Source organism: Phoxinus phoxinus, assembly GCF_949152265.1.
Source record: "Phoxinus phoxinus genome assembly, chromosome: 19".
Classification (NCBI taxonomy): domain Eukaryota; kingdom Metazoa; phylum Chordata; class Actinopteri; order Cypriniformes; family Leuciscidae; genus Phoxinus; species Phoxinus phoxinus.
In genome coordinates, this window is record NC_136894.1 from 23,007,468 (window position 1) to 23,025,732 (window position 18,265).

General features: G+C 37.0%; 1 protein-coding gene across 1 annotated transcript; it reads left to right on the top strand.

The window, feature by feature from the left end:
* Positions 1-14,376: 14,376 nt before the first annotated feature.
* Positions 14,377-16,404, top strand: trhrb (thyrotropin-releasing hormone receptor b; the record flags this gene model as incomplete). Its single annotated transcript, XM_079592017.1, has 2 exons — positions 14,377-15,138; positions 15,979-16,404. 2 exons carry the CDS (start codon positions 14,377-14,379, stop codon positions 16,402-16,404), a joined length of 1,188 nt encoding a protein of 395 aa, XP_079448143.1.
* Positions 16,405-18,265: the final 1,861 nt, after the last annotated feature.

Below are 18,265 nucleotides of genomic sequence, written 5' to 3' on the forward strand. Positions count from 1 at the left end.
CTCGCTACGTACTTAATGGTTAATAACTGGTGTGATTGCACGAGACAATGTGTTAATTATCAGACGTAAAATATTATTTTTGCCTTTTGGAATCGGCTTTCAAATCTATTTGGCTCAAAAATCTCACTTTCAATGGGCATGGCACCTGTAGTGTGAACAATGTGGTTGACAGTCTAGGTCATTTATATGTAAAATAATCCAATCGCCCTCTTCCCAGACATTTCTAAGACACATTTGACATATTTAACATCAAAACAAATAAAACTCGTCGATTCGGCGGATCCATCTCGGCTTGTCTTGATTGAACTTATTCCATGTGCGGTTCAATATCAACCAATAAGATTCCATGTACGATGTCGCGTTTTCATTGGTCAGCCGTTGAAGCCTATTTATGATTGGTTGTTGCCGTTTTGACAGCGTTTATGCCAAGAGCAAAGAGAAAGAAATGGAAGAGAAGAGTACTTAAGCATGCGCGAACGCACGGGTCACAGTCTAAGCACATACACGCTTACTTTAAGCGAAGAGGAGAGATTCGCGATGGCACTGAACAGGTTTTAAGTGCAGGCATATTCTCTGAGCGAGCCCAGAGATCATTCTTACAAGAGCAGCGTGTATCTGAGAGCGCGCGCGCGGGATTCGCGCTCGGTACGTTATATTCCGTGCGCGAGCAGAGAGATTCGCACTCGCGCATCATATTTCGTGCGCGAGTAGAGAGATTCGCGCTCGCGCATTATATTAATGTACTTTCGCGCTACAATAATGCGCTCTCGACATTTGACAGGAAAATAACGCCATAATAACGATGTATCTCAGCTCTTAAGAGCGCTCTCTACGTGCAAGGTTTCGAACGCTCGCGGCAATTCCACGCGCGTTTCCCAAAAATGCACTTAACATGAACGCGCGAGAACGCGTTCTACGTGCTACTTAAAGCTACACTGTGTAACTTTTTTAGTTTATTCTTAGCTAAAAACACTTAGTTCTTTCAAAAATATATGTGCTCAATAATGTATATTTACTTCGTTCAAGTAATAAAGTATTCTCGTGAGTGTATAATATGCCATTGAAAATACATACGGGTGGGGGGTTCGAATGCCGGTCGCCATGTTGCCCCTCCATCTTGAAAGTACATTAGCCAAAGAGGGACATACCCGTTAATTCAAGCTTCGCCTTTCGCGTTTTAACACGCGATGGGTGCCACGGTGCGTGTCGAATGTGAAGAGGGGGATTGTTTGAGACTGCTATATAAAAAGCTGAAAGCCTTTTTGAAAGTCTGTTGCTGATGGAGGATCACTCTTATTCTCGAGGATATGTATCAGAGTCGCCAAGGAAGCGAAAAAGAGAATTAAGACGGCAATGCAACAGGCAATTAAATCAACAAGACAATTGAGACGCGAGCACACACACACACACACACACACACACACAAACTCTCCGAGCACATATTCATATGAGACGCGAGCACACACACATAATACCTTAAAGATGTGGAAAAGTCGATCAAAAGTGTGGGTACATTTCTCCAGGCTCGATGCCAACAGCGATGCAGTATTTGAGGTAAAATAATTGCTGCAAAGACCGGTACCACGACAAACATGATGAAGACCTTGGTAGTGCACGGAGTAAACATAAGAGCAGAAAGTTGCTCCGTCTTCGACTGGTAAATGAAGAGATACCTTGTTGATCACCCTGACAGTGTTTATATTGCAATAGGCTACACAGGGATGTAGTGGAGGCTAAACGCACGTAAACGCCGTTTAGGCACCTGCCAAAATTCTGAAATAGCGTTTATCCACCTCCAAATTGCGTTTATCCACCTCTAAATAGCATATAGTTCCTAAGCCATTTTAAATTAAGCAGGCTATGTCGTTTTAGTTTCATATTGTTCATAGGTTGTTAAACCTAAGACGAATTCTTTCATATTGCGCTGCATTACTGTCAGTAGCCGCGCGGGTTAGACCATAATAATACAGGGCTAGCCTAAGATTATCACAAATAAACACAAGATTTTGACGCATATCCAAGCGTTTGTGGAGCGGAATGTGAGCGCGCACTGCATGGCACGGACGCGCGGGCGCGAACATTTCCCTATCAACAGTGAAACAATTTAAAATACTCTATCATTTCTGGTCATACAGAAAATAATAATACATTATTCGCAACTACTTTTATTTGTGTAAACTCGCAATAACAAGAAAACGTTGTGCTTTTATTAAATAAAATAAAACAATCAGGCGCGCTTTCATGATCTACGTGAACTGGAGCGCGAGAACTGAAATAACAGGCTAAAGCTCGAAATGTCCACTTTAAAACGAACAAATTCGAATCGAAAGCTAATAGCCTACCTTCTGATTTTGTAATGCGTATGAAAGGTGCATTTCTCTCTAAAGGCGCATCCGCTTAACAGCGGAGATGGAGATATGTTTTTAGCCGACACTGATTTAGAAAACAATAGTTTATTAATAAACAATTAAAATGCCTCGTTATTTTTTCAGACACATTATTATCATTAGCCTATAAATCACCTTTCTGTAGGCTGTGGTTCAGAGATATATGGCTCTTCTCATTCAGCACTGCGGGAATAATATCATTTCCAGGTTCTAATTTTGTCTTAGAAAAATAAATCAACAACAACAAAATCCATATTAATTTGTGAATATTTTAAATGTTTAATTAAGGGGCAAAAGGGTACATTAGTAGGCTAATAAACAAAAATTCGTCAATATTTTTTTTTTTTGCGCAGCATTTGGTGTAGCCTAGGCTACAGTTCAAATTAAAATTTTGGTGTTCAATTTTGCCTTTTAATAATACAACAAACGTTTTCGTTTTGTAATTACGGGTTAAAAATATTTTTGTTCTCTCTGTTTGGTCATTTAGTAAACTTTATAGATTTCAACCATATTATTCCTTCTTGAGTCTTTTTAACAAAAACTTAGATTAATGTATGACTTGAATAGTGATTGTGTGACCTATGATGAGGAAACAACCAGTGATACCCCTTGGTACACCAGTAGGCAGTGGCCCACCTTACCAGGTGACAACGTCGTGGTCCACCAGAATTTATAGTTTACCCACCTCTTTTTTTTACCACTACACCAATAACCTACTGAATGTACACTGCCGTTCAAAAATGTGTTGGTTAGTCAGAATTTTTTTTCAGTAAGGATGCATTAAAGTTATCAAAGGTGACATTAAAATGTGTGTAATGTTACAAAATATTTCGTTTTTAAATAAATGCTTTTCTTTTAAATGTTTTATTTATCAAACAATCATGAAAAATTGTATCATAGTTACATGCTGATGTTAGCAATGAAATGGTAAAAAAATAACGAAAACATAAAACTATTATTCATTTTACATAGATGTCATAACCTATATGTTAACTGACAAATAAATTACTGCAAATTATAATAGTTTTCTAAAGTAACCTCATCACTTGAAGGAATAGGCCTACTCATGGACGAGGTCGAACTGGAAGCCATGTTAATCTTGGACTACATTGGCCACCGTAGGAGTTAAAACGAAATCGGAATTGAGAGGAACAGAAACTAATATTCACTGGATGGTCATACACCTTTTCACCGCTAGATGGGGGTAAAAATCACACAGTGTAGCTTTAAGAGCCGCTGTCCATTTGCGAAGTGCTGAAATATTACCTTATATGGATTCCTATTCTGAACGTTTAACCTAATAATCGTCATTTGTTGTGGATTAGCAATCAAGACAAGTCTATATAAAGCACCCACAGGCGGAGGCACTGACAAAATGGCAAAAAAATTAAAAAAATAGATACCTTTCAAAAAGATTACATTAAAGAGTGCCCTATAAAGAGTGATTAAAGAGTGAGGAAGATGTAGAGGTGGAAGAGGTGAAAGAGGAGGACGACGACTAAGATGGGGACATGATGGCCAACCAAGAAATCGCCAATACATGGCTGGTTTTCGTGCACGTCATTGACAGATTTTTTTGAATTCATCCCTATTTTGCCCAGTCTTTGAAGCATATTTTCCACATTACTTCTTTTATATATTTTTTTTGTTAATTCATTTAATTTAGGTGGTATTTCTATCTTTTTCTTCCCTTTTTAATTATTTCATTTATAAATTCATGTAGGCTAAACAAAAAACGAGTAAAATGAAGTGTACAATAAAGTACAATCAAAACTTTATTATATTACTTACGTTGCAATGTGTTAAATCTAGATAAAAGTGTAATCTGCCGGTTGTCCTGCAGGTGTCCTCATAAATATGTCTTCTTACGATGCACTTGGGGATGTACGATTACTCCAGAGCACTCGTAGTTCTACGAAGATTTTCAAGTGCTACTTAAGCTACGATGCTTTTGGGAAACAGACCGTAATATTAAGATCAGTCGTACGATCGTTTTTAAGATCAAATTAGGCTTACGATGCTTTTGGGAAACGCAGCCCTGGTTAGTACCTGGATGGGAGACTCCTGAGAAAACTTGGTTGCTGCTGGAAGAGGTTAGTGAGGCCAGCAGGGGGTGCTCACCCTGTGGTCTGTGTGGGTCCTAACGCCCCAGTGTAGTGATGGGGACACTATAATGTAACGAGCACTGTCCTTCGGATGAGACGTTAAACCGAGGTCCTGACTCTCTGTGGTCATTAAAAATCCCATGGCATTTCTCGTAAAGAGTAGTGATGTAACCCTGGTGTCCTGGCCACATTCCACCCATTGGCCCTTACCAATCATGGCCTCCTAATAATCCCCATCAATTGAATTGGCCCTATCACTCTCTCTTGTCTCTTCACCTATATCTGGTGTGTGGTGAGCGCACTGGCGCAGTTGTACTGTCGCTGCCGTCGCATCATCCAAGTGGATGCTCACACTGGTGGTGGTTGAGGAGAGACTCCCTGATATGATTGTAAAGAGCTTTGTGTGTACAGTAGTACATATGAAAGCACTATATAAATGCCTCGTACTATTCTATTCTATTCTTTGATTAATTCAGATAAAGATTTTCATTTCTTTCTCACAAAATGTAAACAAATATTAATGTGAAAGTTCCGTTGTGCTTGTTACAACAGTTAACAGAGAATAGAACACAAAGAATATATATATATAATTTTTATGTTAGTTTTCTTGTAAGGCGTTTAATTATGCTGGCCCACTTTGGCTGAATGTTAGATAAAGTGGTCCAGTGGGATTCAGGTAAAGTGGGTGACCTTTAACTTTCAGTAATACTCAAATTTATTAAATAAACTGAAATTCACAAGTTATTTTATAATTGACTTATTTAGAAAAAAGTGCAGTCAGGAAATTCAAGTCAGAGATGGAAGAAATGAAAGAGTTAGCAGAAAGAAAGGCAAGCATCTGTGGAATGAAGAAAGGATAAGAGGAGCAAAATTTAGATGCTGAGTAAAGCTTTAAAATATGGACATAAAGTTAATTTAAAGTTTTACAGCATTCACAATTACATTTAAAATGTTATGTGTTTTGTTAGCCTATTTGTTGTTGCATGTGTCACATTTTTAATACATTGTAGAGTTCATTTTCATCAATATTCTGATATCTGAATATTCTGATATTCAGGTTTCATCAAATGTAATTTCAAAGTTTTGAATTTATGCATTGAGTGAACTAATGAATTTTACTCATATCCTAGGCTATGTATTTTTGGGGTTGTTAAATATGTTGTTGAATATGTTTGTCTGATAAATCTATTACTAAACCATGTTTTTTTTATACTGTAGTTGTAAATATCTTTTTTTTAAATATAAATAAAAATCTTGAAAATAAATTAGTCTGGAGTGCATTATCTCAATATGTTTATTGCTATATACCTTGCAAATAACCATGGACTGAATTCAAATATATTATTAACTGGACCTTAAAGTTAACAAAAGGATTGAAGAAAATAAAAGAAAAAAATCAACAAAAAGTGGCCCACTTTACCTGAATTCACCCTGTTTCTAATGTTTTTAGGAAGTACTTTTGTTGAGTATGTATAAATGCATATAGTGAATTCGTCAACTCATGCTCAAGCTGGGCATTTGTTCATCATGTGTTAACAGTTCAGTAAACTTTTACTTGAGCTAGAAGAACAACAAGCTATATAAATCATCAAATGCATTTTTACTTTAACTTGGTGTGCAAAGGTTTTATTATGAGGCAACAGAACAGTTCTTATTTTACTTTACAAGCCCTCAGGGCTTTCCTCGAGAGGAAAAGGGTTGAAGCAGCGAATGTTGTTAATGTCTGGCCTTGAGTCATGACACTGGTGGGTCTCTGCTTTTGGCTTTACTATTTCTCCTGCAAATGGCTCTTAAAAGAGCCTTTAACTCCAAGACCCACTTTAAACACTTGGGCCTGCTTTACAACCCATCTGACAGCTGCTGAATTATAGGAACAGTAAATATTCAGCTATGTGAAGCAGCAGTGTAAAAATGAGGTTATGAATTTTGAATAAGCCTATCTCCCTTCTAAGTATATTATCATGAGATTTTATGTTAAATTAATATTTTGTACAGCAAGAATGACGGGTTTTTTCAAGTCATTGATTTTTAAAACAAAGTAGTCATTAAGTGTGGCGCAATCCTTCCTGATGACTCGTATGACTTTACTACGATTTTTTAAAAAGCGTTTAAAAAAAATTAAACACACTCTAAAAATGCTGGGTTGTTTCAACCCAATTGTGGGTCAAATATGGACAAACCGAGACGTTGGGTTACATTTTTTTATTACATTTTTAACCCAATGTTTGGGGTTTGTCCATATTTGACCCAAAATTGGGTTGAAACAACCCAGCATTTTTTAGAGTGCACCTTGTTAAATAGGCTATGTACGAATTGCCGTGAGATCGTGTTGGCTGAACGTAGTAGACATAACTCAGGTCCACTATAATCCAGTCCCCTGGCCAATATGCGTGAGTGTCTGTTTTAGTGCGCACATTTACATGAAAGCTTTGACTGCCGATTCAGCAATAGATCCGAGAACTATCAAACCACTTAAAGAAACAGGCACTCAGGGTCAAATAAGGCAAGCAAGGATATTGATCAAATTAATTCAGATCTGAATATAATAATAATAATAATATAATCTGAATATAAATCTATAGCTATGAGTAGAGACATTAAATAGTTATTAAATAGAGGTGGTTGAATATGATTTAACTTTTTAAACTTTAATTAATTAAAGGTGGGGTATGTGATTTGCAAAACGGCTGGCAGATTTTGAAAATACACAACTCAAATGGTCCTACCTTCTTTCCTTTGACTCCACCCATTCAAAGAACATGGACATGGATGGGGGGAGGGGGGGATGGTACGATCGATTGATTGACGCACTTACTGTCCAATGATTCTAGGTGGTCTTGGAAATGATTGGCTGGAGTTTTCCGAGACCTGCCCGTTCCACAGATGATCGGACCTTCACCATGACTGTTCCCTGCTGGTGGAATGGTCTGCCTAACTCAGCCAGAGCTGCTGAGTCTGTAGCCATCTTTAAGAAACTGCTGAAGACGTATCTTTTTCGGCAGCACTTGAGCACTTGATCCAGTACTACTAACACTAACACTTTCTTTTCTGTTCTACAAAAAAAAAAAAAAAAAAAAACTTTTTGTACTGTGAAGGGTTATAGCACTTACATACTGTTGTCCTACTGCTAGTTTAATTGCTTCTATTGTTTCTCATTTGTAAGTCGCTTTGGATAAAAGCGTCTGCTAAATGAATAAATGTAAATGTAAATGTAGATGATTATATTGCTTAATTTTTATTTCAGTGCTTCTAACTCAGTGGCTGTAAGTGGGTTAGGAATAGGATTTTAAGTGATTTTGAAAAAATGGCCAAAAAAAGAGAATTACATACCCCACCTTTAATTAATAATAATAATAATAATAATGCTCAGTTCAAAGCAAAGGGAGACATTTTCTTTTAAAGAAATTGCTTGTTAAGGACTACAACAAACGGCTGGTATGGACTACATGTCATTCCTCCAGGGTTAGTGACATCACCAACCCTAGAATTTACATAAACCACTCCCCCGGGAACGTGATTTATACTATCAAGACAGAATATGCTAATCAATGACTAGAAGATAACTACACATAAGCTACATAAATTCACCAACTAACCATTCAGAAATGTTGTCTGCATGTTGTCACGTCTTCTTAAGGCGAGACACGGCAGGCAAAAACATCGTTTTTTTTTTTACTGGTCAATTTTGAGATTTTGGGCTATTTGTCTTCAATAACATGTCTTCTTTCAGACTTGTGGTGAAAACAAGTCCAAAATACACATTTAGGTCTTTATTTTACTACACTTTGTCTATTTGCGTCTGTAGATTTCTCCGAAATTCAACAAAAGTTGGCGTTCTAAATCAACGCGCTGCTCCGCGATCTCTGTGTTCTTCCTTTAATCACGCACATGTCTGAAAAGCTCTCTCTCTTCTGTACAATGCTGTCGGATCCAAATATGGTCATTTCCTTTTAATCAGCAACCAATCGTGAAAGTAAAATGGGCATTTAACCCTAAAAGCGAAATCTCATTGGCTGATGTCAATTTCTGACAACGTGATTGGTTCAGATGCATCACGTGACGCGCTCTGACATTCAGATGTGTGTTTTTGACTGTTTTTCTGCTCAGTTAAAGGCCATAAATGCTGTGTTTATAAGTTTTGATGTGATTAAGGTGGTTTGTATTGTTGTTGCTAATTATTTGATAAGATATTGTGTCAGTAAATAGTTGTTTCTACTAAAAAAGTATGATTTTTTACATTACAAATCTTTAAATGCCTTTTTCTCAAAATGGGTTTTTTGTCATCCTCCAGTAGAAACATCTCAGCCTATGTAGCACCCATGTACACCAAATTTTCCAGTTATACACTTAGCAGTATTCTGAAGATATGTTCAGAGGGATTTGTTAATAAATCATTCCTGGCCTGATTTATGGGACATTTTAATCCAAAAAATATGGCGAAAATTGATTTTTTAAGGCTATGGACAGTATATTTTGATTTCCTAGGTAATGAAAGCATATATTCTGAAATCCCTCTGAACATCTTTTTTCATCTTGTGTGTAAACAAAATGAAAAAAGAATTTTGCACCTGGCTTTATCATATGTCCAGATCTATCTACCGAAAATATATGCAAAAGTGTGCATATTTAATGAGATAATACCTAATTTGCATAATTAAACATACAAATTTCAAAAACTTGTAATACATTTTTTTTATGAACTTGTGTAAGTAATCAACTGAGGAAGTTTCATGGTGATATCTATTATTTAAAAATTGTACCCTATTCACCTGTAGTGTCTCGCCTTAAGTCTCTCCATCGTGACTTCGGTTTGAACATAAAAGGCTAAACGTTTTTGAAATGTCTAGTGCATGTGTGTGTGAGGTAAAAAGACACGAGCTCTTGAAGCTCCGCCCTCTGTGCAGGGAGCCGCAGCTCATTTGCATTTAAAGGAACAGACACAAAAACGATGCGTTTCTGCTAACCCTCAAAAAGTGACAACTTTAACATGCTATATAAAAATATCTGTGGGGTATTTTGAGCTAAAACTTCACACAGCAATCTGAAATGGCCAAACTAATGAATGAACAAGACAGAAACGTCAAAGTACAGCTATGTGTATCCTATTTATTTGGAATGCTGGGTGATGTTCAGAAGAAATCTAAAATAAATGCATTAGATGTTGAGTCTTACCATGGCAATATATATTGTTTTTTTTTTAAGGCTATTTAAAAAAAAACGAATATAAAGTTTTAAGTTGGCCTGCATCTACTTTGCATATGCTTAAAGGGGACCTATTATACCCCTTTTCAGAGTCTTGATTTTGTTTTTAGGGTCTACTAGAATAGGTTTTCATACTTTAATGTTCAAAAAAACATTATATTCATATTTACATTGTTGCAGCACCTCTCTTCCCAGTCTGTCAGTAACGCCCTGTTTAGTTCCTGTCTCTGTGAAGCCCCTCCTTCTGAAAAGCACAATGTGCTCTGATTGGTCGCTGGACTATCTGTTGTTATTGGTCAACTCGCTCCTTACCGTTTCAACACACTACTAGTCTAGGCTAGCACAACTCAACCAGGCATCGCCCCTTTTTTGCATATGCCTTGGATGGGAATTATCAAACGACGAGGAGTTTGAGAGAGTTCAGAAACAATGTTTACTGATATAGAGAATAACTCAATTTGGAGTGACTTTGTGCAACATCACACAAGAAAGTTGAAAGCATTTACAGTGGATGTCAGTCTCATCATGTGCAGTTCCTTCCTTCGACACAAGGTGGCAGCAAAGCGCAAAAGTGGAGACAAATGTCCACATGCATAAGGCTGCTTTGCCAGCCACTAAACATCATTTGCATTTTAAGTACGTAGTCTTCATTTCACGCATTCTAGAGTAGTTTTAAACAGCATATTATTTGTCAGTATGATGGTAAAGATCATTTAATAATGTCACGCATTTGAAGGTGTTCTTGTTTTAAATTAAAGATCTAAAAATCTGGATCAATCAATTTTGATATAACCGTGGCATTGTCCCAGTGGTGCCACTCCACCCGCTAATTAGGTTGTGAACTCCTCTTTCTGTTTCCCTTGGAAACAGCCCCCTAAATAAATGCTGAAGTGGCTTGGCACGATAAGGTCTCTTCTGTCTGTATGCCATAACCACAGTTGGTGAGGAGGAGAGCTTTTCTCATGTTCAAAATGGAGCAACTGTGCGGTCCCACATGAGTCAATTACTCTTTCAAGGAATTAAAGAAATCTTACACGGCTGTTAAAATAGCTGCCAAATGTTACTGAGTAAAAAATAAATAAGTAAAAAGAAAAAAAATTATTGTCACAGGCATGTCACGACATGTTACATAAGCTAATGTTGTTTTATGTAACTATTTGTTCTCTGGGAGATGATGCAATGCGGGACCAAAACAACAATGCAGAAAGTATAAAATAACATAATGCACAACCTCTGAATTTATACTTTATTTGACACATTTGTCATGTAGACTTGCCCTCACATTACCCTGGAAATAATTCAAAATAAGTCAATGCTATTTTAGATTAAATACATTTTAGTCGTGTCCCCAGCTAGGTTTTCACTCAGTCCTGTTACACACATTTCATCCTCTGAAAAACTGGGAAAATTCCACAAGACACATTTTTCAACATGATACAGCATCATCTGAATTTTCTGAAGGATATTTGAAGACAAAAATACGTGGTCTAATTTTCTGGTAACACTTTACAATAAGGTTAATTTGTTAACATTATTTACTAACTTATTTACTAATTTTATTTACTAGTAACATGAACTAACAACGAGCAATTTGTTCCTATTTATTAATCTTTGTTAATCATAATAAAAACACAGCTGTTCATTGTTTGTTCGTGTTAGTTCACAGTGCATTAACTAATGTTAACAAATAACCTTTGATTTTAATAACGTATTAGTAAATGTTGAAATGAATATGAACTAAGATTAATAAATGCTGGAGAAGTATTGTTCATTCTTAGTTCATGTTATGGTATTTAACTATTGTTAACTAATGAACCTTATTGTAAAGTGTTACCCATGCATTTTCTTTTCTGTATATTGGATGATATTGTGACTGGGAAGGTCAATCTTAACGTACCAATTATTTCTTATGTTGTTTGTTTATTTTAGAAAATAAGAATTTTTGGGAAATCACTGAATGCTAGCATGAACACATTGTGGCTATATGTATTTGCTAATTCTATCCCGAAAACCCAGTCCTGTTTTTATTTTTAGGCTTTCTGACCCCAAGACTCAACTAATCTCTCTAATGTAAATTTTGGAATATACTTCTGAGATATTTTACCCGTAAAAAATTCTAGGGTGCCAATAATTGTGGCCAACATGTTTTGAAGAAAAACATTTATGTCATAATATTACCCCCCCCCCCCACACTTTCAATTATTTTACTTCAATGAAAAGTTTTTTTTATAGCTACATTGTGTAGGATTTTCTCCCATCTAGCTGTGAAATTGTATGTTACTGAATATTACTTTCTAGCCACTCCCATTCCCAGGGCGTTTTAACTCCTACGGTGGCCGTATTATTTAAAATCTGCCGGCAGTCACGAGTAATCTCCAAGGGGGTAATCCATCAGCCGGAAACCGAAGCTTCCCCGGGGGCCGCCATTGGCTAGCAAGCCATCACCTGCTGTTAGCATTCCATTGACTCCCATTCATTTTGGCGTCACTTTGACAGCGAATAACTTTACAATTGAGGCGTTTAAAGACTCCATTTGTCCATTATTTATTTCTAAAGAAACACGACAATGCATAAAAGGCTCCATTACCTTGTTTCTTACGTCATGGCCCCGTAGAAGCAGTTTTTGTAAAAATAGGCTAACGATTGCGTCATAACCACTCGACTCTCTGTCGCACAGTCCAGAAATTACCGTATAGACAGGCGGAGAAGCTGGCAAGAAATCGGGGGGACGTGGAGGCATAAAGTCAAGGGAGAAGCCCATAGAGAGTGATAAAGTTGATCTGCTGCTAGCTCATGGACAGCTAATACTCACACTCTCAGTCTCTATGAGATTCGGAAGGGAAGGATTCAGATTTCTCTCGGCACAGCTACTAGAAGACTGACAGCTGTCAGACAGGTTGCTCATGTCACATCTACATCGTCAAGCTCAGTTTGAGCCTGCGCAGTATACGCTCAGCTATCAGGAAGTGAGTGCTTCTAATTGACTTCACTTTTCTCCGTTGAAATCTAGGGGTCGCTGTGTCCTTTTTATATACGGTCTATGGTAATCTCCCCCTCGCATTCGTCACGGTGCCACTGAGTGTAAAAACGTGAAAGGCGAAGCTCGGATTTCCAGGTATGTCCCTCTTTGGCTAATGTATCTTCAAAATGGAGGCGCAACATGGCTTCCACCATTCAAACGACTCGCTCGTTTGTATTATAAATGGCAGATTCTACGCTTACGAGAATACTTGATTAGTTGAAGTAATTATACATTAATGAGCACATATAATTTTGAAAGAACAAAGTTTTTTTTTTTGCTAAGAATCAACTTAAAAAAATACACAGTGTAGCTTTAATGAAATATCAAAAGAATAAACAATGCATATTTTTTTTTTACAGCCATCTTTGATCAAATTTACCAGGGGTGCCAATAATTCTGACCACAACTGTATAACAATTTACTTGATTTTAAAGTTCCCTCTTGATAATCGCAGGGGCCCCTATAGCTCTGGACCCATGTACTCGGTACCTTTCCCCCCACTAGCAACACCCCTTCTTCCAGGTCTAGTTTTTGTTCATGAAATAGATCAAATGTCAAAGGCAATGTGATGTGGCGGGGCATATGACTATTACAGTATGCATTTACTCCACCATTTATCCAAAATTCTACTTATCAGGTCACAGAGGTTAATCGTTAATGTAACAGTGTAAGAGTACATTGTCAAACTATTGTAATTTATTGTGATGACATGTGTTTTAGGCACATAATCAAGGTTGTTCATTCCCCTCCACCACATTGATGTTAAAGGTTCTTCGTGGAACCATAGATGCCAATACAGAAACTTTATTTTTAAGAGTCCTTTAAAAGGAAATAATGTTTTTGTTTTTACATTGTATGCATTTAGAGGGAAGAAAGGAATTAGTTGGGATGTTTGCAAACATGCTTTTTAAAAGACACATGAGTTTTGGAAACTGAGAAAAATGCGTCTTCTACTTAAAAAGCTTGTAAAAATTAAGTAAAAATAAAAACATGAAAATGGTTTTCTTAGGGTAAATTATTTTTAAAAAGTCTTTATAAGATTCACACTTCGTAGGTCTATACCCAATACAGTTGTGTAATAAGCATGGTATCATAAATCAAGTCACAAAAAATGAACATGAATGAGACCGGAATTGATCCATCGGTAGATGATTTAATTGAAATCTTTCATATTCTTAAATCAATGTTGTGTCGCATTTCAATGACATAGTATAATAATATAAATCATAAAAATTAACCAATGAGTCTTAAGATAGTTTAAAAGACTAAAAAATGTATGCCATGACTGAATTGTGTGTGTGCGTAAAACGCCCCTTTTTCTGATCACGCAGCCAAAGGCGACACTAAATTCAGCACCAGACACAGGAGATCCATCATCTGATACACTGCAACAGTGGAGAGCACATCTATAGTCTATTCCACAACATTTAGAAGAGAATAAAGACCGGAGAATAAAACAATGTGGCTTACGCTATGATTAAACATTTTAAATGGATGTAAATTAGTTTTTTCTCTCTTTTTTCCCCCCTGATTAACAAAAACTGAACAGGCAAATCAAGAAAGCAAAGTTCTAAGAGGGATGAACCGCATTTATGTCAACTCAACGGAATTAAAAAAAGTTTTAATCTGATCTTTAAAGAACCTGGGAGATTTTTTGAGAATGGAGAACTTTACAATATTCAACGAGACTCTGGAAACTTGGACGGACCGCAGTGTCGAATACAAAGTGATCAGCGTCCTCGTGGTTTTCCTCATATGCGCTTTCGGGATAGTTGGAAACGTGATGGTCATCCTGGTGGTCCTCACAACCAAACATATGCGGACCCCGACAAATGGCTATCTGGTTAGCTTGGCGGTCGCAGACCTGATGGTGTTGATCGCAGCCGGTCTGCCGAGCATAGCGGACAGTTTGCTCGGTTCGTGGATTTTTGGGCACGCGGGATGCCTGTGCATCACATACTTCCAGTATCTAGGAATCAACGCATCCTCGTGCTCCATAACAGCCTTCACTATAGAGCGATACATCGCTATATGTCACCCAATCAAAGCGCAGTTTTTATGCACGCTCTCGCGCGCGAAGAAGATCATTTTTGGAGTTTGGGTTTTCACGTCTCTTTACTGCGTAATGTGGTTTTACCTGTCCGATATCCAACATGTTCCCTACAAGGATGTGACTATAATAAAGTGCGCTTACAAAGTGTCCAGAAACCTTTATCTACCCATATATTTTGTCGACTTTGGCATCTTTTTTGTCCTGCCGCTCACTCTTGCCACTGTCCTGTACGGCCTCATTGCGAGAATCTTGTTTCTTAATCCTCTCCCGTCGGACAAGAACGGGCATGACAACTTCTCCAAAGCCAAAAAGAACAAAATGAAGAATTCCAGCCGCTGCTCCAGCACAACCGCAGCATCCAGAAGACAGGTGAGAGGATCTCCTTTAAGGTTCAAAAGTTTAATATTTGGAAACAACAAAAGGCTCTAAATGTATCCAAATCATAGTGCAAAACAAAACTTGTTTTGGTTCTTCATGAAATTAATGAATTTAAACAAACATTTATTAGAACATACAGTAAATTTATGCATTGTATTTGTTATGCAAGCCAAAGTATTTTTATGTCTCTTTCCAGGTTGGATGAATGAAATTATAGTGTACAGAACATCTATCTATCTATCTATCTATCTATCTATCTATCTATCTATCTATCTATCTATCTATCTATCTATCTGTATGTATGTATGTATGTATGTCTGTCTGTCTAACTACCTATCTACCCTGACAGACTGACAGATATATAGGCAGATGCACACACACACATACACACACACACACACACACACACACACACACACACACTGACACACACACACACACACACACACACACACACACACACACACACGTCTGGTTAACTATATTTGTGTGGACTCTCCATAGCCGTAATGATTTTTATGCTGTACAAACTGTATTTTCTATTCCCTAACCTAAATCCTACCCCACGCATACCTAACCAATTCACAGAAAACTTTCTGCATTTTTGCATTTTTTTTTTTAGAATTTAGTTCCCTCGTGGGGACAATGTGTATAGTGATCTCAGCTTTTACTTGTGGGTCCCCACAATGTAATATAAACCTGTATACACACACACACATACACACACACACACACACACACACACACACACACACGTCATAACAAACATTGCATATTACACTGAATTGCAATACATTTTCTAACATGTTTATTGTGATTTCTTCATTAAAGGTTACAAAAATGCTGGCAGTGGTGGTTATTCTGTTCGCAGTGCTTTGGATGCCGTACCGCACTCTGGTGGTGGTGAACTCTTTCCTGCAAGAAGCCTACCTGGACACCTGGTTTCTGCTGTTCTGCCGCACATGTGTTTACCTCAACAGCGCCATTAACCCTCTCATCTACAACGCTATGTCTCAAAAGTTCCGCGCTGCCTTCAGAAGGCTCTGCCGCTGCGGACGCACCGCTCTGGTGAACAAGCCAGCCTATAGTGTGGCACTAACCTACAGTGTTGCCAAGGAAACGTCAACGGTGGGAAGCACTGGGCACTTTTCAACCGAGATAGACGATTTGACACCGACAGACGAGCTGTTCCCTGATAAGAAGCTTCTCTATCCGGAGAACTGTGACTTTAGTAAGGAGACTTTTAGTCAGGCTTGATAAACCCACAACAGCTACACACAGCATTATCTCTGAGTGCGTAACACGACTACACAAACTGCAGCGACAGCACTTTGAAAGTTTCACTTAATCTTTATTAAAATAAAAAAAAGTCATGGTCAATACAGTCAAATTCATCTTCCCATCTCATTCACTTGCCAAACAGTTCCCTGGAAACTGAAATGAAGTTGCATGGTTGCATTATTTGCTAAAGTCATGATTCTTTATTAAAATCGCAGTGTATTCCATATGTGATGCAGGGTAAATTGAATACACATTGATCCTAAAACATCTTTAGGGATTGCCATTGTGATTAATGAGTGGCCTTCTTCCTCTCCTGACCCCTGGGGGGAAAATGCTGAAACTGCTGAACTCTGCAGTTTCAGTTGTTTCAAGAATATTCAATGAGAGTTAACTTAGTTTACGTCCCACTGTATATAAATATGTATAATACACTTATTGGGGGGGATTTTGATGGATAATGTAATGTATGTGTAAGTCATTGGCCATCTGACAACGTCACACTGAAATATATTTAGACTCAAGTTGTATGTGCTCCTTTTATGTACGTTTATTGTAAACAAGGACATTTCAGATGAACCATGAAGAAATGCATGACTAAAAAGATGGAGACATTATTACATCTATTTATTTATGTACATTTTTTTTTAGTTGGGCTAAATTTTAATTATGTGCCATTAGCGCAACCAAAAGGAAATGCAAAATTAATTATTGTTTTTATATAATATTTCATGTTTCTTAAACACTCCCCTTGATTGCCATTGGTCGCTTAAAACTGATTGTCCCGCCCCAAATGCATGCTATTGCAAGACTTTAGGAGGAATAAACCAAGGTGAATACCTTGCTTATTTAATGACTTTACTTTTCTTACTAGGATACTAGGAAAGAACAAAGTAAAACATTTAACATCAAATATAATATATACATTATTTCCTTATATAGTCTACTGTATATACATGCATATAATAAAGACTATTTTGACTATAACTTATTTAGATTACTATACATGAAGGTACCTGTAAAAAACTTTACATCTGACGAATTAATGTTTCACCTTTTTAATTTACTCTCTTGTATCATAAATTGGTAGACAGCATATGATTGTATTTGTGAGCTGATAAGCTAAATCCCATGGGTTTGTACTTGGTTTCTCAACAAATGTGCAAATGTGAAGTTGTATATTTTATTTATCACAATTAACATGTTGTGTTTCAGGTTTTGAATATAATATCTTGATGGTGTTGGTGTAAAATTGTCTCTTTATGTCTGTTTCAATGGTTAGTCAGGTTTGCAGTCCAGTGTCAATGAATAGGCTAAGTGATATTTGAGTGACTTTTAGTGACAGTTGAAAGATATGTTTGCAGAAACTTACTAAGACAGCATCTACACTGGTCAATGAGTTATGACTACATGTTTTTACATTGCTCTAACTCAACAAAATAAGTTAAGCCATTTTCAACTTTATTTTATATTTATACAATATTCAACTCATTTTTAAAAGTCAGTTTAATGTAATTTAAGCTGAAATGACTTAAAACATCCAAGTTCATTGTACTCAATTTAAGGCAGTTTTTTTTTTTTTTTTTTTTTTACAGTTTTAGATGCAGAGGATTTAATTTTTCAAAGTCTCATAAATGGAAGGATTATGATATGTTACAGTAACACAAATGGGTTTGAATCTTGTTTCTACACACTGGGATGGTTTCAGAAGAGTGTTCTGAAGTGTTCAAGCATCACATATAATTTAAAGCTCTTCTCAGCCTGAAAAAACAAATGTATAAATTGTTCAGTGTGTTTAATTGTGCTGTAATTGTTCTCAGTTTGCTTGCCATTATTCTTG